The sequence below is a fragment of the Pelodiscus sinensis genome, chromosome 2 (genome assembly GCF_052426305.1).
Source record: "Pelodiscus sinensis isolate ZL-2025 chromosome 2, ASM5242630v1, whole genome shotgun sequence".
NCBI lineage: Eukaryota > Metazoa > Chordata > Testudines > Trionychidae > Pelodiscus > Pelodiscus sinensis.
The window spans coordinates 14,100,865-14,128,007 of NC_143053.1; the positions used below are offsets into that span (position 1 = coordinate 14,100,865).

The 27,143-nt window shown below is 44.9% G+C and overlaps 1 protein-coding gene across 6 annotated transcripts in view; it reads left to right on the top strand.

Annotated features, from left to right (window-relative positions):
- The window catches only part of ZFAT (zinc finger and AT-hook domain containing), a 254,589-nt gene that overhangs the window by 80,366 nt on the left and 147,080 nt on the right, over positions 1–27,143 (top strand). The window contains exons 1-2 of one of the 6 annotated variants that reach the window (XM_089776155.1): positions 6,327–8,041; positions 11,405–11,556. The exons of 2 other annotated variants lie outside the window; for them this stretch is intronic. Coding sequence is in view for 2 of the 4 variants with exons in the window: in XM_075920090.2 (XP_075776205.2) it covers positions 12,209–12,227 (19 nt within the window). In the remaining 2 variants the exon portion in view is untranslated. Of the gene's footprint in view, positions 1–6,326; positions 8,042–11,404; positions 11,557–11,592; positions 12,228–27,143 lie in introns of those variants that run through there. 3 more of the 6 variants (XM_075920085.2, XM_075920090.2, XM_075920083.2) reach the window with 3 other exon arrangements.

Consider the following 27,143-nt stretch of genomic DNA (forward strand, 5'->3'; position numbering starts at 1 on the left):
GGAAACAAAGGTTAGGAATAAATGGTCAGTTTGCAGAATTGGGAGAGGTAACTATTGGTGTTCCCCAGGGGTCCATACTAAGACCAATCTAATTTAACATATTTATAAATACTTTGGAGAAAGGGGTAAAGAATGATGAGACAAAATTTGCAGAGGATATGAAACTGCTCAAGATAGTTAAGACTAAAGCAGACTGTAAAGAGCTTCAAAAGTATCTCACAAAAATAGGTGACTGGGCCACAAAATGGCAGATGAATTTTATTGTTGATACATGCAAAGTAATGCATATTGGAAAATATAATCCCATCTATATGCATAGTATAATGGGGACTAAATTAGCTGTCACCACTAAAAAGAGAGATCTTGGAGACTTTGTGGATAGTTCTCTGAAAACATCCACTCAATGTGAAGCAGCAGTCAAAAAAGCAAACAGAGTGTTAGGAATCATTAAGAAAGGGATAGAGAATACGACAGAGAATATCTTTATGCCTCTATGTAAATTAATGATACGCCCACGTCTTGAATACAGTGTGCAGATGTGGTTGTCTCATCTCAAAAAAGATATTTGGCATTGGAAAAAGTTCAGAAAAGAACAACAAAAATGCTTAGGGATATGGAATGGCTGCCATATAAGGAGAGATTAATAAGACTGGGACTTTTCAGCTTGGAAAACAGACAACCAGGGCGGGATATGATAGCTGTCTATAAAATCATGACTGGTTTGCAAAAAGCGAATATAGAAAAGTTATTTACTCCTTCCCATAATACAAGAACTGGGGGTCACCAAATGAAATTAATAGGCAGAAAGTTTAAAATAAACAAAAGGAAATACCAGTTCACACAATGCACAGTCAACCTGTGGAACTCCTTGCCAGAAGATGTTGTGGTATCAAAGACTATAACAGGGTTCAAAAAAGAGCTAGATAAATTCATAGAGGATAGGTCCATCATTGGCTATTAGCCAGGATGGGCAGGAATGGCAATCCTAGCTTCTGTTTGTCAGAAGCTAGGAATGCGTAACAGCCGATAGATCACTTGATGATTACCTATTCTGCTCACTCCCTCTGGTGTACCTAGCGTTGGCCACTGTCAGATGGCCACTGGGCTAGATGGACCTATGGTCTGATCCAGTATGGCCATTCTTTTGTTCCCGATGGAAGTTGCTTAGTACATTTAGAAAAAGAATTTAGTGATTAAGAAAAGTGATTAATTACTACTACTATTACTATTAGTCCTTTGAGCTCCTAATGGAGCATAGGGCCTCCACAGTCATTGTCCTTCTATAATATTATAATTGCAATAACTGTCATATCTGCAACAATTTACGAGGCAGGTAGGAAAGAAAACTCCCTACACATGGTACTGTATTAAGGGGAGTTTATTTCTTCCTGTTAAGTCTGAAGCACTGGACAGAGGTGGAGACAGGATTGCAGATCAAGGGAACACCTCCTGGAATTCGTGGGAAAGAGGATGCTCATCACGTTCCAGGATCAGACCTTAAATTAATGTCAATACACATTCGTTAGGGCCAAACTGTGCCATTAAATAACTGCTCTGTGTTGGAGCATATGTGAATGTGTAAAACCCCAGGAGTAACATGAGAAGGGATTACTTCTGGGGGCCAAAGCTCAGAGCAATACTTGGGCTATACCATTCTAACAAATTACTACAATGGTTGATACAGGATGGAGGCCACTAGGCTGGGACTGCATTTGTCCTAGTCTTACATGAGATGCACAAATGAGGAAAGATTCCCACATCTTTCTGTACATCAACATAAGAGCTATTTACAACGACCCCTTTAAACTGCAGTACAACCCTGAAAAGTCAATGTATAAAATGGTAACTAATTACACAAGATCTGCTCCCCTTCTGTATCTGGAGTCATAAATTCTGAGTGACAAAATTTCACTTATTCCTGCAGTACCAGCACAGGTATGGAAGAGTAAATTGGATCCAGTTCTGGCTCTTACCTCATCAGTACAACTATTAACTAATTATTAAATGAAGAACCATCTGTGTCTTTCCACTATCTTCAAGTTCTGTCCTGAATTACTGCTGCCACAAACCCTCTGAAGGCAAGAGGGTTGAGTTAGTGTAACCTAGTGTATCTTTACTACTTGTGCTAATATAACAGATTGACATAACTTGAGACTTGTATATTCCACACTAAGTTTGCTGGCCTGGTAATAAGACAAACATTTCTTGTAAATTGAGAAAATCTGACTGGGAAATCTTTGAGAGAAAATGTGGACCCTCTCTCAAACAATCACTATCCAGAGTAGCATTGCTCTGTAGTATATAGATAAGTGCATCATTCCTAACACTTCCATTTAACAGTATCTATCTTCCCAAGATCACACTGCAGTTGGCAAAGTAAATTCTAGTTTTACAGATAATGAAAATGTCCAGAAAAGTTTCACAGGTTTGTAAAGAAAGAAGAATCCATTATAATAATATAGTCCATCTTCCTGTATAACAAAGGCAAATGAAGATCCCGGTTAGATCTCTGAGACAGATATAGCTTTATAGAATCATAGAATCATAGAGCTGGAAGAGACCTCAGAAAGTCATCAAGTCCAGCCCCCTGCTCTAGGCAAGACCAATCCCAAATAAATCAACCTGACCAGGACTTTGTCAAGCCGAGACTTAAACACCTCTAGGGATGGAGACTCCACTACTTCCCTAGGTAACCCATTCCAGTGCTTCACCACCCTCCTAGTGAAATAGTTTTTCCTAATATCCAACCTGGACCTCTCCCACCACAACTTGAGACCATTGCTCCTTGTTCTGCCATCTGTCACTACTGAGAACAGCCTCTCTCCATCCTCTTTGGAACCTCCCTTCAGGAAGTTGAAGGCTGCTATCAAATCCCCCCTCACTTGTTCCATATTAATGCCCAACAAATAATTCTAATGCTGCAAACCTTCACTTCTGCAGTGGTCCTTATTCATGTGCAACTGATGCAGTCACAAAGTTTGCATCACAGAAATTATCTTAACATGAGATTCAGATAGATCAAGCTGTCTTATTTCTGAAGCAGCAGTTCCATCAACCTGAAGTCAGAGAAAACTTCCAGTCCTAGCATAAAAATTCCATTTCCTATCTTAAGAGGGTGTCAGATGAGACAAAAGCCTCCTCTATGTATGAAAAGAAATGGGGTGCTAATGAAAGAAGTGATGTGAAGGTCATGGTCAAAGGGACCTCATTATGAAGAAAGCCTAGAACTAAGAGTGCTTGCCATAACGGTCTGGTAAATAGAACAGTGACTTGAAGAAATGACTTTCCTATAGCACTCTTGGCAGCAGTATATGCATCTAATGCCAATAAAACAGAGGGTTATGAAATACACCCGTTTCTACCCAGTATTTTCTCAGTTGCACTCAGCAGCTATTGAAGTGTACATCCCAGAAAGGGGAATATGGAAAGACCACTATGAAGAACTAGCAGTTATGCTGAGTGTTTATGCAACAGCCTTCCAGCAACTGTAAAAAGAAATCCATCAAGCACTACTTATCCCCAAGTAAGATATGTTGTAACTACATCAAAGGGCAAAAACTTTGCATAGCAGTATTTTACGGTATATTAAAGAACAACATGACCAAATTATGGTCTTTAGCCATTAATCAGACTAAATCATGTGCTTATCTAGCAATGCAAAAAATAGTTCTGTATAAAAATAGTCCAGTTCATAAGATTTCCCTTCTACTTTTATCTGATCTGGATCACAGCTGCTTCATGTTGCAATGCCCTTTGTCAAGAATACAGATGGAAAAGTCCTAAAGTCAAAGCAATAAAGAGTTCACCAATGTTCAGAAAAGACCCATCTCAGTTCTCAGTAATCTGACCTTCATAAAAACAAAACAAAACAAAACAAAAAACACACCCCAAACTAATAGGGCTACCTTCTGATAAATGAGATAATTGTGCAACTACATCCAAAGAACTGTGTGCTCTCAACTAAGTACAGAACTTATTTGGCAGATTTGCTTGGTCTGAGAACTGTAAAAAGCCATAATTCATATATAGGTTTTGGTTTCTTCCCTAGACTTTGTAGGCACAGCTCAAACTGATTTGAAGATTTTGTGGTGATTTTTATTCCACCAGTTTTTTTGGAAATTCCTTCCATGTCCTATTTGAACTTTAACTATTAAAATAGATTTATATTTGGATATTTAAAACTGATTCTCTTCATGTTTTTTATTTCTAGTCTTAGATTTGCTAAGTAATACATTCAATTTCTCCTTTTCTTGTTAGTATCCACATAGGTAGTTATATGCCATATTTATACAGTACTTCCTTCCTATTTCAAATCTTAAATTTTTCAGGCTATATGTATTTAATTAAATCCACTTTTCCCCAGAAAATGCTCTTTTCAAACTCATTATCTTAGTTAAAACAAAATACGGGACTATGTAGCACTTTAAAGATGGTTTATTAGATGATGAGCTTTCGTGGGCCAGACCCACTTCCTCAGATCAAATAGTGGAAGAAAATAGTCACAGCCGTATATACCAAAGGATACAATTAAAAAAAAGTGAACACATATGAAAAGGACAAATCATATTTCAGAACAGAAGGGGGATATGTGTGTTCACTTTTTTTTTTAATTGTATCCTTTGGTATATATGGCTGTGACTATTTTCTTCCACTATTTGATCTGAGGAAGTGGGTCTGGCCCACGAAAGCTCATCATCTAATAAACCATCTTGTTAGTCTTTAAAGTGCTACATAGTCCCGTATTTTGTTTTAGCTACACCAGACTAACACAGCTACATTTCTATCCTTATCTTAGTTGTTTTTCTGGGAACTCAAGGTAGTGTTTCTATATATCTTTTTCTGGTTACTTACTCTGGTTTCTCTTCAGATCGTATAAATCTTTCGCCTTTTTCTGTATAAGAGTGGCCAGCACTGAACACATTTTCTAATGGTGGTTTAACCAGGAATGTGGAAACAGGAAGAAAATAACATTACCAATATCTCTTAATACAATCCAGGATTTTGTTTTGATGGAGCTTTTTAAATTGCAGTATCAAACTAAATAGTCTTTACTTTTTATTGCTCATTTGTACCTACGGTCTATTTCTGCATTACTACTGTTCAACCACTTGCTTTTTATTGTACTAATATTTATTTGCATATAAAATTACACTTTAATTTTAATTCCCCTCTGCAGATTCCTCTATTTTAACCAGAATAGACTAGATCATCACTGCTGCAGTATCTTTTGAACGAACAGCCTATTCCCCATGTCTAGTAACTTTAGTTTACTGGTATAAGGAACCATTGCCTGCATTCATAGATTGGAAAATACTTGTTTTTAAGTATTCAAACTAATGTGACTGTGGTCCATGGACTAAAATGGGGGGGAAATGATTGCTCAGTGGTTTGCACATTGGCCTGTTAAACCCAGGGTTGCAAGTTCAATCCTTGTAGAGGCCATTTAGGGAGATGAGGCAAAAATTTGTCAGGGATGGTACTTGGTACTGCTGTGAAGGCAGGGGACTGGACTAGATTGCCTATCTCCTAGAACTGGAAGGGAAAGGTAATCTCCATTAACTTTATTTTAAAAACATAACAAAACACCAAAAACCCAAAGTCTCTTTCTAAATATAAATTTTTTAAAAAATTTTCACACAACTGCTGAAGCACTATTTTTGTTCAGATGTCCATAAACTTGTATTGGAAACCACTTTCTCCTCATTCCAGGTTGTCCTTTTAACATAATAAATAAATGCATGTAATGCCAGTATCCTTGAGAGCCCATTTTTAAGAGGAGTATTACTCCAGACTATTAGCCTGCAAAAATGCCTGAAAAATATGAACTGTGGGCCTGCTTATTCATACAACATGCCTATTAACTTAGCAGAGCTGTGACTCAGGTGATGTGGGTTCTATTTCTGACTTGGCTACCACTCTGCTGAATGATCTTGGACACATTACTTCATTGCCTTATACCTCAATTTCCTCATTTGTAAAATGGGAATTTTACCTGTCTTCTTTTTAAAGTACGTTGAGATCTACTAATTAAAAGTGCAATGTATGAGCCACATATTATCATTAAAGTGAGCAAAATATAGCCTCCTTCACTTAGATCTAATTTCTTCTAAATTTTTTCTTAATAAAACTTAAATTTGTTTGTTCTTTGGGAAGTGTGTAATATTTAGGTTTTCATCATTCCTGAGTATTTTACATTATTACTTCTATTTTTCAGTCCTGGGTAATTTGGTTCCATGTTCTATATTGGGGTGGGCAATAATTTTTGATGGGGGGGGGGCATTCCACAACGATAAGTGGTCAAGGGCCACAGTATTCTATATTATTGGAGGATGTGTGGAGTCTGAGATGGAGGCTGAGTACAGACGGGAGCCTGGGGTAAGAGACTGGAGTGCAGGAGAGGATGTGGGGTCAGGGAGGTAGTTTGGATGAAGGACAGGATTATGACCAGTGGCAAGGGATTAGGATGCAAGGTCCAGGAGAACATAAGGATGCAGGAGGGGGTACAGTTTCTGGGAGGGAGTTATGACCAGGGCCAGGGGTGCACGAGGGGATTAAGAGGGTTTGAGTGACCTCATTGAGAGTCCATGACAATGGCCAGGCAGGACAGGCTGCAGGGCAGGGACAATCCCAGAGAGCCCCATGGCTTGGCTGCAGGAAGCCTCCTTGAGGTCTATCCTTGAGGACTGAGAGGATTCAGGGTAATAAATGTGAGCATGAGGGGGAGCCTCCTTGGAGTGTTCTCCTTTCCCAGAACTAATTGAACTAGAAGACAGGCTGTTCCATATATTACACAGCAGAGCCCCACTTGTCACATTGAATTGGGACCAGGGCCAGATCAGATCATCAAAAATTCAGATAATCAGGAGAATGGGGAAGTGTGACGCTGCAGCGCCATGTTGCCCCTCTCCCCACCTTGCTCCTTCTTGCAGCAAAGCTGCTCCCAGGATTCTCCTGCTGTGCAAAGCAGGGGGAGGGGAGAGAGTGCTGAAGTCAGGGTGTTTCCCTGCCCCTGTACCCCAACTCTGCAGAGAGGGAGAGAGACAGTGAGCAGAGCTGCTCCAATCCAAAGTGTGGATGGTAAGTGACTCAGAGTGCAGAAGGTGACAACTGAGCAGGATAGATTTCTTTTAAAGAAATAGAATGTGGCTTCCCTCAGAAACTTACCCAGCAGCAGCCAGCACACACTTTCTGTGTCAGTCACACACCCAGAGTTTGTGCCACACATTCACAGTCATATACACCCTGCCATATACACACTCAATCTGTGTTACAAAGTCTGTCTTTCACACATGAAGTATGTCTTTTACACTCTGGCTATATCTACACTGCACCTTTCTTGTGCAAAAGCCTATGCAAATGAAGTGTGGATTAGCATATTGCTGCACTTCATTTGCATAATTAATTAGGGGCTATTTTTGTGCAAAAAGGAGGTGTAGATGGCTCCTTTTTGCCCAAATGCCCCCTCTTGCACAAGAGGTGTTCTTCCTCATTTTTTCATGAAGTGGCCCCTGCTGTGAAAATTATTGCCCACCCTTGGATTAGATGATTGAACAGTCTCTTCTGGCCTTAAAGTCTGCATAGCTCTGCAAATTGCATGTGGCACTCAGCAGCCTCTGATGTTTCCATGTGCAGCCTGCCTGATCCCAGAACTAACATTGAGTGAGTGGGGGGTGGCACAGGGGAACAGCTCAAACATGCAAAGGAGCTGGTCGGGGCAGTACATTAGCCCCACAAAGCAGAGATGGGTGTGGCAGTGACATCACAAGGCCTTTTGCAGTGCCCCACCTTATTGGCTAAAGGACATTGGGAAGCGGTGACCTCACAGAAAGACCATGACAACGGCCAGGCAGGACAGGCTGAAGGGCAAGGGAAATCTCAAAGAGCCCCAGGGCTTTGCTACAGGGAGTCTCCTTCTTGAGGTCTGTCCTTGAGGACTAAGAGGATTCAGGGTAATGAACATGAGCACAAGAAGGAACCTCTTTGAAGTATTCTCCTTTTCCAGAACTAACTGAGCTAGAAGACAGACATCTCTGTGGAAAAGGTAAGAGCCTGTGAAAGGTTTGGTGCTGATACAGTCTGATCCACTTGGTGCTGGCAAATGCAAGATGTGGGAAACACTAAGTTACACTGGGAGAATTATTTTCCCACTAAGGCCTTTGTCCCTTATCATGGGGGACATTGGAATTTGTCTTTTTCATTTCCCTTTTCCCATAGCTTCCTGTCCCTCAGAGTCTCACTGCTGATTGGATTAGCTGGGGAGCCAGTGACAAGGAAGAGACTCAGGGCTTAGTCATGCTCTTTAAAGCCTAGAAAAGAACCAGGACCAATCATCTGGGGAGTTGTTCTGATTCTCTGCATTGGTTGTCTCTGATGCTCTCTGCATTTGGGTGTAACTATCCTCTCTTACCTGACCCCTGGCTAGGGAGACTGGGGAGCTGTATCTGTGTGAGTGTTGCTAGTGGCAGTGTGTAATATGAGATGTCCTATCATGTGGAATCATTGTAGAGAAACTAAATAAATTCTTTGCTTTAGTCTTCACAGCTGAGGATGTTAGGGAGATTCCCAAACCTGAAACATTCTTTTTAGGTGACTAATTTGAGGACTTGTCCCCGATTGAGGTGTCATTAGAGAACGTTTTGGAACAAATTGATAAACTTAACAGTAACAAGTCACTGGGACCAGATGGCATTCACCCAAGAATTCTGAAAGAACTCAAATGTGAAATTGCAGAACTATTAACTGTGGTTTGTAACCTATCCTTTAAATCAGCGTCTGTACCTAATGACTAGAAGATAGCTAATGTGACACTAATATTTAAAAAGACTCTGGAGGTGATTCTGGCAATTACAAACTGGTAAGTCTAATATCAGTACCGGGCAAATTAGTTGAAACTATAGCTAAAATAGAACTGTCATTCATATAGCTGAACATAATTTGTTGGGGAAAAGTCAAGATAGATTATGTAATGGGAAATTATGCCTTACAAATGTACTAAAGTTCTTTGAGGATGTCAACAAGCAAATGGTCAAGGGGAATCCAGTGGATATAGTGTACTTAGATTTCTAGAAAGCCTTTGAGAAGGGCCCTCACCAAAGGCTCTTAAGTAAAGTTAGTTGTCATGGGATAAGAGAGAAAGTCTGCTCATGGATTGATAACTGATTAAATGACAGGAAACAAGGGGTAGGAATAAATGGTCAGCTTTCAGAATGGATAGAAGCCATTAGTGGTGTCACACAAGGGGCCTTACTGGGACTAATCCTATTTAACCTATTTATAAATGATTTGGGGAAAGGGTGTGAAGTGAGGTGGCAAAATTTGCAGATATTAAACTACTCAAGATAGTTAAGAATAAAGCAGACTGAAGAGCTTCAAAAGGATCTCACAAAACTAGTTTCAGAGGAATAGTCAGATGCTGGTAATTTCTCCTGTGGCCACTAGACAATGCTGCAGTGTTGCACTTCCCCATTCTCCTGATTATCTGAATTTTTGGTGAACTGATCTGCCAATTTTAAGGGTACCTGCATGAAGAAACACCTGCCAGTAGTGCAATGGCTCTCCTAGAGAGCTGCATGTGTTCCTTTGGTACCCACCAAACAGCATCTCCTCTTTTAACCAAGTCCTCTTCTTCTCCACTGAGGCAGTCATGCTACCACTACCCTCTTATGCAGATGATTTTAGGGTCTTCCAGAACTCACTGAAGTATCTAGCCAAATACCTCCTGATTCCACTGGAGGAATTCCAAGAGTGTCAACATTCCATTGTGGACGTTTTTTATATCCTCAGGGTCAGATCTTCCTACCCAATAATGACGCAGCTCTTGCTCTATGATAGAGACCACTATTTTGCCCCATAGCAAACAGACACTCACCAGCGGCGGCAGGGAGAAGTGATGCAACTCAACTCCCAGCTATGTCACTCTGCTTGCCACTTTTGGTGAGTGCAGGGGACATCCCACCTCTTCCCCAAGAACCCTCTCCTGAGCAATGTGACTGGGAGATGGGAAGGGAGCGGAGAGGTCGCTCCGCTTCTCATCTCTGAGGTGAGTGTGGGAGGACAACTACTGGTAGTCCCTTGGGCTGCCGGCAGAGCCCAGGATGGCTATGCCTAAAGGTTACTGGGCCTTTGCCCCTCCCCTATTGCTTTTGTAAGGGGGGGAGGGGCAGGGGAGAGAGGTGATCCTTTGTTCCCCCTCCTGTAAGATCTCCATCAGTGTCAGGGAAAGGGGTGTAAAAGTATAACCATTTAAATCAGGCATGTCCAAAGTCCTGCCCGTGGGCCAATTGCGGCCCGTGTTCCGGTTTAATACGGCCCCACAGGTAATTTGGCAATATCTATCTTTTATGGCCCCCAACGAATCCATATGTATTGAGATGAATACATTGTAAAATCTCAGTTAATGTCAGTTGGTCTAAATCAGTTATAAATATATTTGGACACAACATGTATACTTGGTGTTATGTTCCTGTTCATATTTTTTTAACTTAAAAGTTGACAGACAACCTTTATTACCAATAATATGTAATGTACTTTACAATGTTCCTGACGTATATTTCAGCTTCCTGGATTTTTTTTTTTCATCTGGCCTTCAGATATGAAAGGCAGAGTGATTTAACACCTGTTTAGATTTGTCATCCATGTGACAAAATGAAAAGTATGCCGTTTGCAATAAACTTTGCATAAAATAGTTAATTTGCATTTAATTTTAATGGTTCAAAGAATGTCAGGCAAAATGGTCGGCTCTCACGCATGTTCACTTCATCAAATCTGGCCCTCTTTGAAAAAAGTTTGGACACCCCTGATTTAAATGGTTAATAGATACACATCAGCTTAAGTTTTCACTACAGTTACATGCTGGTTTCTGCTCCTAGAGAGCTGGCTAGGCTCTGTTGTATAAAATTATACTGCAGAGCCTGCAGTGAAGCCAGCTCCCTGGAAGTGGGGCCAGCATCCAGGAGCCAGCCCATAAGCTGGGTCCTGGCACATACCTGCTCTTAGGGCCAGATTAAGGGGGAGGCTAGCCGGGCAGCTGCCTGGGGCGCCAACCTATGGGGGGGCACCTGATGGCAGCTGTAAGGGGCACCACGTGCCCGGACGCATGGCGCCCCTTAGAGCTGCCATTAGGTGTTGCACGCCTGGGGGCCGCATGGCACCCCTTAGAGCTGCCATCAGGTGCCACACGCCCAACTGCAGCGGTAAAGTGCAGAGTGCCAGGGTGCGGGGCCATGCATGCGTCATGTGCCCACTTCCTGGGGCACAGGAATAGCTCGAGCCGGCCCTGCCTGCTCCGGCCTCACTCCCCGGGAGCCAACTATGCTGCAGGCTCTGCTTTATACTGCAAATCCTGCAGCCTAGGGAGCTACTAGAATCCACAGTTACATATTTAACCAATTTTTTATGTCCCTAGTCTCAGGCACGTTTACACTGCACCGGGAGGTGTGACTGCAGCCTGTAACCTGTTTAATGTAACAACACTGCACACGTGCAGCACCACAGGCCGTACCAGCCCATCCAGGAAACCGTCATCCTGACTGTGATACTTAGCAAGCGAGCTAGAGCGTGAGCCATAATCCCACCTCCCCACGCACCGCGGGCACCCTCTGCCAGGCCGCGTCACCTGTAGCCCCTGGCAGGGAGGGAAACTGAGGCACTGCCGTGAAAGGGCCGCGGAGGGAGACCGAGCCAGGCCCGGAAATGGAGTTTCAGCGGCCCCGTCCCGTCCTCTGCCCAGCAAGCTGGGGGCGCGGCTTCCCCTCAGCCTGGCGCCGGGGCTGCGAACCCGCGAGCTCCCTGCACAGGCCCGTCCCGCTCCCCCCGCGAAGACCTGAACGCCTCTCTCCGCGGCGCCCGGGCGCTCCCAGCGATGACGCCGCAGCCCCGGCGGCACGAGGCGGGAGGAGCGGCCGCGCCGCCAGGCGGGATGGGAAGAGGCTCACGCGCCGCCCAACCGCAGCTCGGCAGCGGTTGGGCGGCGCGCGCGCATCTCGCCGACCCCTCCCTTCCCCCTTTGCCCTCGCGCTCTCCGCGCGACGTCGCCGAGGAAGAAGCCGCCGTGTCGGAGAAGGCAGATTCGCCATAATCCGCCGCCTCGCTTTCCTGACCCCTGTTAAAAATAATAATTTAGCAAGGAGCGGGGCGCCGGGACGGCCTGGCGCTCTAGGACGCAAGTGCCATAAAACCCACCTCGGGCCTTATTTCACTGCCGCGAGCTATGGAGGCTCCGGCCACAGGTAAGTGGGGCCGCGGGGCGGTGCGGGTCTAAATGTGAGCAGTGGGGGGAGGGGGACTCTGGCGGAGGGATTCTACCGTGAGAGGAGGGTGGGAGTAGAAAAAGTAGTCCCGTCCGGTAGCTGTTTGTTCCGTAATCAGTCCGCGTGTCTGAAGTAGTTCCCGTTGGTATTATTCCCACTGACGGCCTGTCCCCTCCCCTCCCGTTCCTCAGCCACCGAGCCCCCCGGGCTAGCTCAGCCCTCCTGCTCCGCTCCCCAGCCAGCTCCTAACTCACCCTCCTGCTCCGAGCCCCCCCCGTCAGCGCCCCCCCAGCCTCCTGCCCCCCCAGCCAGCTCCTAACTCACCCTCCTGCTCCGAGCCCCCCTGTCAGCGCCCCCCCAGCCTCCTGCCCCCCCAGCCAGCTCCTAACTCACCCTCCTGCTCCGAGCCCCCCGTCAGCGACCCCCCAGCCTCCTGCCCCCCCAGCCAGCTCCTAACTCACCCTCCTGCTCCGAGCCCCCCCAGTCAGCGCCCCCCCATCCTCCTGCCCCCCCCAGCCACCTCCTAACTCACCCTCCTGCTCCGAGCCCCCCGTCAGTGACCCCCCCAGCCTCCTGCCCCCCCAGCCAGCTCCTAACTCACCCTCCTGCTCCGAGCCCCCCGTCAGCGCCCCCCCAGCCTCCTGCCCCCCCCAGCCAGCTCCTAACTCACCCTCCTGCTCCGAGCCCCCCGTCAGCGCCCCCCCAGCCTCCTGCTCCGCTCCCCAGCCAGCTCCTAACTCACCCTCCTGCTCCGAGCCCCCCCAGTCAGCGACCCCCCAGCCTCCTGCCCCCAGCCAGCTGCCAACTCCCCCTCCTGTTCTGAACCCCCCAGCCAGCTGCTAACTCCCCCTCCTGTTCTGAACCCCCCAGCCAGCTGCCCCCCCAGTCAGCTGCTAACTCACCCCTCCTGCTTTGAGCCCCCCAGCCTCCTGTCCACCTCTTCAGCTCCTCCCCACTCTGCCCCCCCCCCTCCGGCCATTGTCAGCTGCTAACCTCATCCCCTCCTATTCCAACCCCACCCTTCCATCCTAGCCACCTCAGACTGTTAGTTTTTAGGAGGGAAGGGTGGAGGCTCTGTGCACCTGCCCCACCATGCTATTCTGGGACTTGTCTGCCCCCATGAGCTGAGCAGTGCTTGGGATTTGCCTCTTCTAGGCAGGGGCTCAGGGTGGGTGGGGATTCCTTCTGCTATGGGAAGTCCACATATGGGCAGGGAAATCCCTGAAATCCCTTCTGTGGGGGGTTGTGGAGATATCCTTACCCATCTGTGCCTTTAGATCAGCAGTTCTAAATCTTTTCCAGATGGGGACCCATTTTGACAATTCAGAAAGACTTGGTGACCCAAAGCAATTCAAAAATGGGGGGAGGAGGAGGGGCAGAGCCATGTGGGGAGACACTTGGCGACCCTTTTGAAATGTAATGGTAACCCATATTTGGGTCCTGACCCATAGGTTGGGAAATCCTGCTTTAGATCATTGGCTTCAGTTCCCCACTCCTCTAACTATAGGAGGAAGCTGGGTAAGGGAGGGTGAAGTGTGTTTTGGAGTTTTTCCCTGCTGCTTGGAGATAGCGGTTAGGAGTCTTTCCACCTCCCCCCATTGCACTGTGTGCCCCCCCTCAAAAAAATGGAAGGATGGGTGGTCTCAGACTGACCCTCCTCAGACAGGCTGAGTGGTTAGGATTTTTTGACATGCTCTGATTTACTGAGGGACAGTCTCCCTTCATTGGTGTACAGGCAGTCCCCGGGTTACGTACAAGATAGGGACTGTAGGTTTGTTCTTAAGTTGAATTTGTATGTAAGTCAGAACTGGTACATATTTTGGGGGGGGACGGGGAGCTGGAGTTAGGTGGAAAAGACCCTGATTCTTACAACTTCCTTATTCTAAGAAAAACACATACTGTTTTGATATGAAGGTTTTTTTGGTTGCTATTTTAATTAAAAATTGATCATAAGTTTCAGTGTTTCATGTTATATCCAAATCTTCCTTTTGGGGTATCTGAAAGATCCCAGTTATTCATTTAATAGTCAGAATCTTTGTTTTTATAACTAAAAAAAGTGTATTCAATGCATATTACTGTTCCAAATAGAATTTGCTACAGATGGTTCAGTGAAATGGGTATTAAATGTAATCAATAGTCATTGGAGAGCACAGTGAAATATTGATACAATCAAAGCTGTTGTTATATTCTGCTGAGCAGAAAATGGAAATCCCTTCCTGTGAAGTGTGTGTGTGAATTTATCCACAGGATTAATTTTAAAGAAAAATACTGTGTTGGGAACAGGAGTTTAGCCACAGGTGGGTCCTCATTGTCCACTCACCCACTTTGCAACCAGACCCATCCCCTTGGGGCTTACCCTGCTCCGCTCCAGCCAGGGGGTGGGGTTGGGGCTTATCCCCTCTTCCCTTCTGTCCTGCTCCTCCCCATTTTTGCCCACCCACACCACTGGGTAATTTTTCAGCTTGACCTCTGCCAGGCTGGAAGGGACTTGTTAATTTCATGTGACGCTAACAAGATACTTGCAGCTCTAGTGCTGAAGAGGGAAAGAGCTGTTGCTCCCAAGGTGGGGACTGTAACACAATGGGTCTTGCTGCTCCTGCTGTTCCCTAGGAAATTAATTTTTCCGCTCTGGGGTGCCCCCTTTTGGCTGGTGTCTTGTTCCCCCCAGCAGACCCGTGTCCTCCACGGTGAGAAAAGCCGCTCCGTGTCTCCCTGGTCTGCTGGGGGGGAGCGCCCCCCGCGCCGCTGGAGGCAGCGACAGTGGGGGAGGCACCCCGCACTAGTTGCGGCCCCCCCCTCCCGTTTGTAACTAGGGATCCGACACAAGTTGGATTGATGTAACCCGGGGACTGCCTGTATTTGCTTTCAATTATCAATTCTCTGTAAAACCTTTCATGAGTGAGGTACCCAAATACTTGATTGCTAAAATCCACACAGTACTCTTCAACTTGCACACCTAAAACTCTGATTGCTAATTGTATGGGTTGTGCCCATGAAATTTCATGATATCGTCTACATGTTGGTTAGTCTTTAAAGTGCTACTATTGTGTGTTAAATTTTTTTCTGTTACATATTAATTCAGCTACCCCTCTGAAGCTTTTGTATACCATGTCTAAACTGGCATGATTTTCCGCAAATGCTGGTAACGGAAAAGTTTTCCGTTAAAAGCATTTGCGGAAAAGAGCATCTAGATTGGCATGGACGCTTTTCTGCAAAAGCACTTTTTGTGGAAAAGCATCAGTGCCAATCTAGACACGCTTTTCCGCAAAAAAGCCCTGATCGCCATTTTCGCGATCGGGGCTTTTTTGCGCAAAACAAATCTGAGCTGTCTACACTGGCCCTTTTGCGCAAAAGGACTTTTGCCCGAACAGGAGCAGCATAGTATTTCCGCAAGAAGCACTGATTTCTTACATCAGATCGTCAGTGTTCGTCAGTTAGATCATCAGTGTTCTTGCGGAAATTCAAGCGGCTAGTGTAGACAGCTGCTTTTGCGGAAAAATTTGCCAGTCTAGACACAGCCCATATGTTTGGCATCGCTTTTAGGCAAACCTTTAATGTTTGTAGATAATCTGAGTCTGGCACCCAGATGTACAGTCACTTTTTCTCAACAGGTTTATTATGTACATTTTTTAAAACATTAGCTTCAATAAAAAAAAATTAGTGTTAAGGAAAGAAGTGCTCCTAAAAGCCTCTTTAAGGCTGTCTCAGAAGGGTAGCTGTGTAAGTCTGTAACTTTAAAAACAATGAGTAGTCCTGTGGCACCTTTAAGACTTTTATTTTATATATATATATATATATATATATATATATATATATAATGAGTTTTCGTGGGCAAAACCCACTTCTGCAGATGAGAACTGATTTGAAGAAGTGAGTTTTGACCACAAAAGCTCATCTCTATATATTAAAAAAAACTTTTCCTGCAGACTGACAGAGTGACATCATCATGTCACTCTGGCTATGTCTACACTGGCAGGTTCTTGTGCCAGAACAGCTGTTCTTGCGCAAGAACCCGCAGAGCGTCCACACTGCTCACCCGCTCTTGCACAAGAAGATTTACAATATGGCGTAAGAAAACAGGGCTTCTTGTGCAAGAGCTACGCTCTTTTCTAACAAGTGTAAGCCCTCTTGCGCAAGAGCTCTTGTGCAAGAGGGCAGTGTGGATGCATGGAAGGGTCTTCTTGCGCAAGTAAGCCCTATGGCTTAAATGGCCATCAGAGCTTTCTTGCACAAGAGAGCGTCCACACTGCCATGGATGCTCTTGTGCAAAAGCACATGGCAGTGTGGACATGTCCTTGCACAAGAGTTTTTGCACAAGAACCCTTGCGCAAGATGTTCTTGCGCAAGATCTCGCCAGTGTAGACATAGCCTCTGTGTCCCGCCAGCCTCTTCCCTCTCTTTCTCCTTTCCTCTTTTCCCCCCTCTCCCAGCTCAAGCCTGACCTCACTGCTTCCCCACCCCTTGCCATTTGGAATTGCTATTTTAAACCAAGCCTCTACTCCCCCTTGCTCAACCTCCATCCCACAGTGCTTTTAACACCAAGAAACATGGCACAGTAGCTTCCAGACCTCTCATTGCAGCCGTGATAACCCGAGGAGGGTACAGTGTTCAGGACAGTAGCCTGGGGACAGGTGCTAGGAGCAGGGCTCCCAGCAGGACTTATGTGCCAGCAGTGGGCTCTTAGGAGCATCTCTGCCACCAGGCTCTTGGGAAGCTGGAATGCAGTGTCTGACGATCCAGAGTCTGCCTGCCCCTGCGGAGATTTACCCCCTCCCCAGCAGCTGCACTTACCATGAGTGCCAAAACACCCCCAAACTGCTCAGGCAAACTGCTACACTAACCTGTCTGCTCCTTCCCTTTGGCTCCCGGTGGGTAGATAGGTGGCCCAGGGCTCTGCGGGCAGGGCTGGGGCAGTAAGCAGCACAGGTGGAACCACACGGGTGAAGTTGTGACACTGCTGCTTTCCTCACTTCAGCAGGCTGCAGTGCCCCGGAGCACCGCGTGTTCACGGTGCTACCTGTGCCCCATGCGGGGCGGGCAAGCACCCCTGTTCCTCCCCAGCCACTGGGGTTAGAGCCAGACCTGGTGCACACTGTGGCCTGGGAGAGGGGGACTAGGTTGGGGGGAGGGGGCAGAGAAAAAGACCCTGGGTTGTGGGCAGGGGTAAGGAAGAAGATATCCTGGTTTGCGGCAGTGTGGGAAGGGGTCCGGGTTGGCATGGCTGCAGCCTGGCCCTCCTCAGTGGCCACAGGGAGATCTGGGGTTGCCTACCCACTGTGAGAGGGGGATTGGTGAGTGCAATGAGCAGGGGGCACAGCCCTCTAGTGATGCTATATACAGTAAAACTCTGATGGTCCGGCATCTGACGGTCCGGCACTCCTGATGGTCCGGCACCATCAGGAACCCGGAAGTGCTCCGGGCAGCCGGACCATTGGAGCTGCTCTGCCCCCAGCTTCCCTGATTCAGCCGCTGCTAAAACTGACCAGCGCTGAATCTGGGAAGCAGGGGGCGGAACAGCTGGAGTGCTGCCGGGTAGGTCCAGTAGTGCGGCCCCTCGGGGCTGCGGGACCAACCCAGCAGCACCCCAGCTGTCCCGGATTCAGCCGCTGCTGAAATTGACCAGCGGCTGACTCCAGGAAGCCCGAGACAGAGCTGCTCTGCCCCAACTTCCTGGAATCAGCTGCTGGTCAGTTTCAGCAGCAGCTGACTTGGGGACACCTGGGGCAGAGCATCTGTGGTGCTGACGGGTTGGTCCCACAGCGCCGCTCCTCGGCGCTACCAGACCAACCCAGCTGCGCCCCAGCTGCTCTGTCCCAGGTGTCCCGATTCAGCCGCTGCTGAAACTGACCAGGGCTGACTCCAGAAAGCCCGGGGCAGAGCAGCTCTGCCTCTGGCTTTCTGGAGTCAGCTGCTGATCAGTATCAGCAGCGGCTGACTTGGGGACAGCTGGGGTGCTGCTGGGTTGGTCCAGTAGTGCCGAGGAGTGGCGCTGTGGGACCAACCCATCAGCACCTCAGCTGCTCTGCCCCAGGCGTCCCCAAGAGCAGCTGGGGTGCTGACGGGTTGGTCTCACGGCGCCAAGGGTCGGCTCTACCGGACCAACCCAGCAGAACCCAGCTGCTCTGCTGCAGGCGTCCCTGATTCAGCCGCTGCTGAAACTGACCAGCAGTGGCTGAATTGGGGACTCCTGGGGCAGAGCTGGATTATCAGAAGGGAGGGCTATGAGGAGGTCTGGGGTAGCTTCGCCCCACCCCACCCCAGACCCCTCATAGCCTCCCCTTCTGATAGTCCGGCATATCTGATAATCCGGCACCCCCTGGGTCCTAAAGGTGCCGGATTATCGGAAGTTTACTGTATATTTTTGTTAGTTTCTAAGGGTATGTCTACACATCAACGTTATTTCGGGATACCAGAGGTATCCTGCAATAGCCGCCCCGTGTCTTCACAAGCCGCCCATTACAGGCATGCTGTTTTGGCATCCCGGTAACCCTCATTCCGTGCAAATTGCGTATCTTACTTTTTGTTTTGAGTGCAGTGTAGACATAGCCTAAAGTGCCACAGACTACTCGTTCTCTTTAAGGAAGTTTCAGTGCTGCTAGATGTTTAGACACCTCACGGTTACTGCATTCAGATTCTGAAGGGTCTCATCTATCCAATCAGTAGTTTAAACTGTTCAGAAGGGTAACAGAAAACAAAACACAGTTTCTAATGTTTATGTATGAAAATAACTTTAAAAAAGGACTAACTGTAAGATGTCTTGCTAATGTGCACTAAATTAGTGCCATTTTTGTATATTTCAGTTATCTGTGAAAAACGTATTATGGCTAGCTTGTGCAAATTTCGGAATCAGTTTATATAATGATATGTAAGTGAGAGCATAGATTAAAATTGAAGACCTTCTGGATTATGGCCCCAGTTCAGTAATGTTTGAGTGATTTGAATCTGACTCCGGGCAAATTGTAATGCAGAATTCAGACAGTCCAAGTGATTTCAAATACAAGTGTGGATATGCTACACTTCAGAAAATTAGATTTGAGGAATCTTATGTAGGGTACCAAAAATTAGTGACCAGTTTTGAAGATGTTTGTTTATTTTCTTATGCAGGTCCTGAATGTCTTTAGTGTCTTTTACTTCAGGACACTCAGTACCTTGCGGGATTGGGTCCCTAAAATGTAGACTGCAGCAACTGCATTTGGCCACAAGAGGTTGCTAGTAGAACATGGAATATATAACCTTTGTTGTCTATAAGATAACAATAGCATTGTAAAAAACGAGTGGTCCTGTAGCACCTTACCATACATCTGCACAGCAGTGCTATTTCGGAACAACGTTATTCTAAAATAAGATAGTCCGCATCTACACTACAAGTAGTTATTTTGACATAATGTCAAAATAATGTCAAGCTGAAGGACTTCTTACTCTGACTCCTGTAACCCTCATTTTATGAGGAGTAAAGGAAGTTGAAGGAAGAGTGCTCTTTCTTGGACTTCCTGCTGTATGGACAGTGCCAAAACCAAAATAAGCTATTTCGACTTAAGCTACACAATTGATGAAGCTCAAGTTGCATAGCTTATTTCAGCTTTAGCCATGCTGTGTAGACATGCCCTAAGAGACAGAACATTTAATTAGATACTTGGTGCTTGTGTTTAAAGTAATTGTGTGGAAAAAGGTACATGCAGTATAAATCAGATATTTATGTCTTAGTATAGATATGGTTGAGAATTGTTTTTTATACAGTTACTGTAACAATACAAACTATGCCAACATTGTAATCAACTATACTGAGAACTTAACTGTTGGTTGTGTCCCTTGATAAGTAAATTGATCACTTTAATCTGCAGCAATGTACATACAGACTTAATTTCCTTCTGTTAATTTTGTCATACATATCAATTTCAGCCATTTTAAAGAAAGTTTTCTACGTTTGATTCCTCCCTAAATTGTTTCATGGTCAGCAAGATGAAAGCAAGTTTTAAATACTAATTTTCTTTGCCATCCTGACAAGCAAGAACCTCACTTTCTGTTGAGGCCATATTAGCTTTTTGTTGCTTAAATTTCCTGTTGGATGGATTGTAATGCTGATTTTTGAGATGTGTCATTGGAGTTTTTAGAATAGACTAGGCCTCTCTAGAATAAACAAGTAAGCATTTTTTAATTCAATTCTGAAGTTTGTATAGTTCACACAAAATAATTTTTAGCTTTGTATAATGTTGAGTGAGAGAGTATTGATCTCTTTTATCTTAAAGTTCTCTACTTCTGTGAGGTAATAATTAAAATGACGTGTAGGAAGTTTTTTGTCATTTGCACTAGCTGGCCTTTAATTGCTATATGAAGTGGTGTTGTAGCCATATTGTCCCAGGATATGAGAGAAATAACAACTTTTATTGGGCCAACTAATATTGGTGAGAGAGACAAACTTTTGAATTTACTTAGAGTTCTTCAGGGTTTGGAAATATACAGTATAACCCACCTTGTATCTCTAGTTGAATTTCAAGAATTTGAAAGGAAGAGAAGATTTACTAAGAAAAAGATACTGTGACAACTCTAGGAGCAGACATACTAACTGTAGGAAAAAAATCTATTAAGGTACGTCTATACTGCTGTGCTATTTTGGGATACTTCTGGTATCTGGAAATAGAAATTCTGTGTCTATGAAACAAGCCCATTATTTTCAAATATAAAGGGCTCACTATTTTGTTGTTCCTGTAAACCTCGTTCCATGAGGATTAAGGGACATTTCAGAATAGTGGTTTATTTCAAAATTCAGCGCTGTATAGACAGTGCCAAATTACAAAATAAGCAATTTGGAAATTAACTCAAAATAAGCTTTGCAATTTACATAGTTCAAATTGTGTAGCTTATTTCGAGTTAAGGACGCAGCGTAGACACACCCTTGTAGTGAGAGTGTACTCTTGTGGGTCAAACCAGAAAGTAGGAGTCAGGAGATCTATGTTCTGCTGCTGATGCTCATTGTCTGGGTGACCTAAGGCAAGTTGCTTAGGACCACAATTTAAAAAGTGATCTAATTTTTTGTTAATGCTCAGCTTGAGACACTTTGTGCTAGGTCCACAAAGATTCAAGGCATGTCAAATAAGGCACCCAAATGATGACCCATCCAAAATCATTGGCTGAGGAAAATTTTGGCTGCAATTATCTTTAGGTCATTATTGAATTAACCTTAAGGAATAGCAATAGACCAATATTTTGTCTAATTTGAAAGACAGCTATGCTGCCTGAGTCCTGATATCACAGAGCAACTTGGTGCCAAAGTTTCTGTAGGGTTCACAAACAAAATGCTCCCTTGCTTAGCTTGCCACAAGGGCCTGATCCAGGAAATGAGGTTAGAGCACATACATTTGATATGCACAAAGTATGATGATGCCAATTTCTCATGCCCAATAAACTAATGAATGGAATTCTCATGTGGGATGCTGAGGATGAAGTCCCCGCTCTACATCATGTGGAGTAGGGCTTTGAACTCAGCTCTCCCGCTTCCTAGCTGATTGCATTTACCACTAGCCTACAAGGTGCTATGGCATGGTTTTTTCTCTGTCCCTTCTCTTGAAAACTGTTCCACTTTTTATAAAACACTTAAACATTGATTGCATCAGGGATTGGAATCTAGGTCTCCAAGGTGGGCATATTATTCACAACCTCCTTCTGTCAGCTCTCCTAAATTCTAAGGAGGATTAAATCACAGTAAGGTAACCTGAGGATTTAATCTTCTTTATTTTTTTCACATTGATTTAGTGCCTTTAGCTGATTTGCTATAACTAGGGACCTACTGAATTCACAGTCCATTGGAGTCAACTTCACTGTCATAGGATTTAAAAAAATCATAGATTTAATGATTTCAACAATTTAAATTTGAATTTTCTTGTGTTTGTAATTTTAGGCATTCTGACCCAAAAAGGAATTGGGGTGGGGGTCCGCAAGGTGAGTGTGAGTGTGAGTGTGAGTGTGAGTGTGAGTGTGAGTGTGAGTGTGAGTGTGAGTGTGAGTGTGAGTGTGAGTGTGAGTGTGTTGGGCAGGGGTTGGGAGTGGGGGGGAGGGTTGTGGTAGTGCTACCCTTACTGCTGCTGGGCAGCTGGAGAGCAGTGGCTGATGGCCAGGAGCCCAACTCTGAAGCCACCAACCAGCAGTAGGGCAGAAGAGGATGGTATGGTATTGCCACCCTTACTTCTGCACTGCCGCTTGTAGAGCTGGACCCTCAGTCAGCTGTCACCACTCTTCATCCGCCCAGCTCTTTAGGCAGCAGTGCAGAAATAAGGGTGGCAGTACAATACTTCTGTATTGTTGGTGGCAGGGTGTTGCCTCAAAAGCTGGGCACCCAACCAGTAGCCACCACTCTCTGGCCAGCTAGCTCTGAAGGTAGTGCAGAAGGGTGACAATGTTGTGACATCCCCCTCCCCCAATTACCTCAGAACTCCTCTGCAGCTCCCTTCTGGGTCAGGACCCCCAATCTGAGGTGCTGGTCTCCCCTGTGAAATGTGGATAGTATAGGGAAAAAGCGCATAAAAGAACAGATTTTACAGTGGAGGCCAGATTTCATGGTCTGTAATGTGTTTTTACTTGGCTGTGAATTTCATAGGGCCCTAGCTATAACTTTCCTGAGAGGCCTGTGCAGATAAGCCTTACGACTCCCTATGTTGCCATAAAAGTAATGTAGACAAGGCTTTTGGAAGAATCAAGAGGAAATATGGCATAATTTAGTGTCCTATAAGTTGTGTAGTATCTTTAAACTTCTTGCTGATGCTTTACAATTATTAGAAACAATGAAATGATGATTTTCATCACACCAAAGATAGAGAACTAAAATTAGTTAATGGCAGTATTTTTCTTCAGAGTATAACTCTAAATGTTAATGGGTGGTGGTAGGAAGGGTGGGCCTAAAGATCAAATCTTTGGCTAAGTATCTGCTCTTCAGGCAAATGAATGGGTAACCGAAAAACATACTTTTTCCAAGCTCCTTTTTTGAAGGATGGAAAAATGCATTTGACACAATTAGTTTCATTTAATTAAGATTATGAAATACCTTTGGTTGCCTGAAGGTATAAAAATAAACGCATTAGCATATTTCATAATATTTTGAGGAAAGTCTGACTTTTTCTTTGTGTATCTATTTTAACCTGCTTATTTTCTGTGTAGAATTCCCTTACCATACAATGACTCAGCAACCCAATAAAACCCTCAGCTACATAGTAGCATGTATGTATAGATTGCAATTATTCAGAAGTAGTGCTCCTCATTGACAAGCCCAGAAAGGGACGCTCTTTTTCTACATCTCACTTTTGCTAATGCATTCTGAGTTGGAAAGGTGTAGCAAACTATGTAGTGTTGCATATATATTGTAATTCTGTATATGTGCAGTTGAAACTAGTCTAGCAGTCTAGTGACCTTATGTATCACAAAGTTGTCCAGTCCTTTTTATGTTCAGCTTAAATTATTGGCTTGTTACTTATTACTGTTTTGTGAAATATTAGCATGAAACTTGCATGCTTCTTGTTTGAGCTAAAATAGTTACACTAAGAAAAAAAATCTTATACATTTATGTGCAACACCTTCCTCTCCCCGCCCCCACTTCCTGGAAAACCCTATAACAGTGCCTGCAGTGACTCCAAAGGTGAGTACCAGTCTCATAGTAAACAATTAATAACCAGTCCACAAACCTGAAATTAATTGAGAGTTCTATACTTAGGCCTTGTGTACACTATAGGGTTTTGTTGGCAAAACCTGTCTTTTGCTAACAGAACAATGGAGGTGTACAAGCCGCACTCATTCTTTTAACAGCAAATCTCTGCTGTTTTGCTGACAAAACCACCTCGACAAGAGGCAAAGAGCTTTTAGCGGCAAAGTTAAAGCAGTGTAGATGCTGCTGTTCAGTATGTCAACATAACTGGCGTCCTACAATATACACAGTGCCCAGCACCATGATCACTCTGAACTTGGCTGCCCTGCAGGCATGTGCCACTCTCTTTTCAAAGCTCTGGGAAGCTTTGACATTCTTCAGCATGGAAATTTCACAGAGCTCATAAAAGTTTATAAAGTTCATAGAGCTGCTGAGGATGCTTCCCTCCAGTAGCTGAGGAGGCTGTGGTATTGTCAGGCAGACAAAGCAGGCTGCTGCCAAGGGGTGGAAAGGTTGCTGTGCAGTTCTGGACGCTGATGTGGAGTGATCCCCTTTCTTTAGGGTTGGTTGCTCAGGCTGCTGTCTGAACTTAGAGAGAGCATGCCAACACACTTTCTCCTAACACGCACACTTCCTCATTACACCCTGTTTCTGTCTCTTTCCTCCCCCCCCATACTCACTCCCTGTCACACACCTCCCCCTGTACTCCAGTTGAAAAGCAGCTGGTAATCTAGTTATGTGCTCATGGAATGATGGGATTGAGAAACCTGCCTCATGTCACTGTATCTGCCCCATGATGGATTGCAAGCTCTTTCTATAGCACCCTGTGGCTAGTTTGCACAGTGGGATAGCTACTCACAGTGCACTGCTCTCTCTGTCAATGCAAGGTCTGCTAGGTTGGATGTGCACTGCAGACACAAGGACCCTAAGGTGGATATGCAACAGCAGTTTAACTGAAGTGCTTTAATTAAAGCAGTCTAACTTCTGTCTGTAAAACTTTGTAATGTAAACAAAGCCTAAGATGTTACCAACTGATCATTGGGTGAACTCCTCAGGCACTATAACAATTTTAATATGGAGTACAAAGAGTCTCCTTGGGTACTCCAGTCTATCTTCCCACTCCTATAATCTTACCTTTATGACAGATGGTGTCTCTCATCAAAGAATCACAGCAATATTCAGGTTACTACCAGCTCAAAAGGACCAGTCATGTGCCCCAAATCAGTTGCTCCTTAGATCATAGGTGGGCAGCCTGCAACCTGAGGGCTGCATGTATCCCATTGGGGTTCTACCTATGGCCTGCACCCCTCTCCCCCCATTCCCTTCTCCCCATCTCATGCACTGGGACACTGGAGCCTACGCTGACCTACTCCTCCCCCTCTCACCACTTTGGGAGCACTGTGAATCTGTACCTGATTTGTACCCCGTCCCTCTATTCTTTCCCCCCAAGCTTGAATGGCCACAGAGATGACTTGTTCAAGCTCCGAAAGGCAGGGGAAGAGTGGCGACAGGGTGCGAATCATGTGATTCATGGCACTCCAAAAGTGCTGGGAGGAGGAGGAGGAGGAGGAGGAGGAGTAAGTGTGGGGCTCCAGTGTCCCAGTGTGTGAGAAGTGTGGAGGAAGAGGGCAGAGAGGGAGTGCCTGGGCTGTAGGTGGAACCTTAATGGGCTGTAGGCTGCCCACTGCTGGATTTCAATCTTGCAGCCTACTGAGACAGAGGGCCACTCATGTGGCCCTCTTGGTTGTCTATTGTTGCCTTAGATATTACACCAAACATGACACTTGTAGCCATTCTTATAAAAAACTATATAAAGATTTATTAAATGGGAAAAGAAAACCAGAAACTTGTTTATAAAGTTAAAACAGACATAGGTACACAGTGAATTGCAATCTTACATTTTAAAAGATAATGAAAACTGCTATAATCAGATTCTGTATGTCCTTTAGGGCTAATTTGGGTTAAATTGGTAGGGATCTTTCTCTTGTGTGCCAAGAAAGGCCTTGCCACACAAAGGCCTTGTCTACACTGGCATGTTTTGTCACCAAAAACTGCCTTTTGACAATAAAACGGTGAGAGCGTTCACGCTACAGGGTGATTTGTCAGGAAAAATACTCCGTTTTAGTGACAAAAAAAATTCCTGCTCTGCAAGAGACTTTTTTTTTCTTTTCCTCTCCCTTTATTGTTGACAAAGAGTTAGTTTGGGCTCTGCTGTTTGTTTTGTCAAGAGAACTTGTTTTGTCCTATCCCATCGACAATGGGAGACTGAAAAACTGGTTTTAAGTTTTGGCGACTTTTGCATGCACTTTCATCGCCAGATCTTCGCAGTGTAGCGAGAGCCAAACTCCAATCACCACACAAAAACCAAGTTCCTTTTCTTTGTGTGTTATCTTTTACATCCCTCCTGCAGAGCTTGAGCTGCAAACTCAGCTGATGGGAGGAGCCGACTTGAATGACTCCTTTTCACAGGGTGAAGAGCAGAACCAAAGAAGCTTTTTGTCATCTTGTTGATAGTATACAGGGAGATTCCATTTGCAGAGTGCCACAATAGTATTTCTGGTATCAATGAAACTTTTGTTTTGGAAAGGATGTAACAGTTTCTATTGACTATCAGCCCTTCTCACTAATTAATGTTTCTCTCTTGTGTGCTGATTTACTAAGTTATACAGGTTCACAATTCAGGGTACATTTAGACTGCGAAGATCTATTGGAAAGAGATACGTATCTTTTTCCAATACTTTTGTCGGGAAAAGCTTTTCCAAAATTTGGCCGGTCTAGACTGGGCCAAATTTCTGAAAAAAACCCTCTTTTGAAAGCCCCCCTTTTCCTTGTGGGCTTTTGAAAGAGCGTGTTTGCTCTTCCGCAAAAAAAAAGCACGAAGAGCAAACACATTCCCTGATATCCCGAAAACCCCCCACAGTCTAGCCGTACCCACAGCTGTTCAAATATTACCTGAGGGATACAGATGTTATAAGTGAGATTAATGCATGCAGCAACTCAGAAACATTCAATAGAGTCTAACCACTGAACATATTCTTATAATTCTAACACTTGCTTTAATTAATACACAGGTGAGCCAGCTTGTTCCAGCTATGCATTTGTCAGCGTTCAGTTAAAATATGGGAAACTTGACATGAGCTAACACCCTGCCTGCCAGTATCCTAAACCCACAAATTATAATAGGAGGGATTTGCAGCTGAAAGGTCCTGTTTTTATGTTTGAATAATTGTTACTAAGAGTGTAATTTTTTACAGAGAACTGTGTGT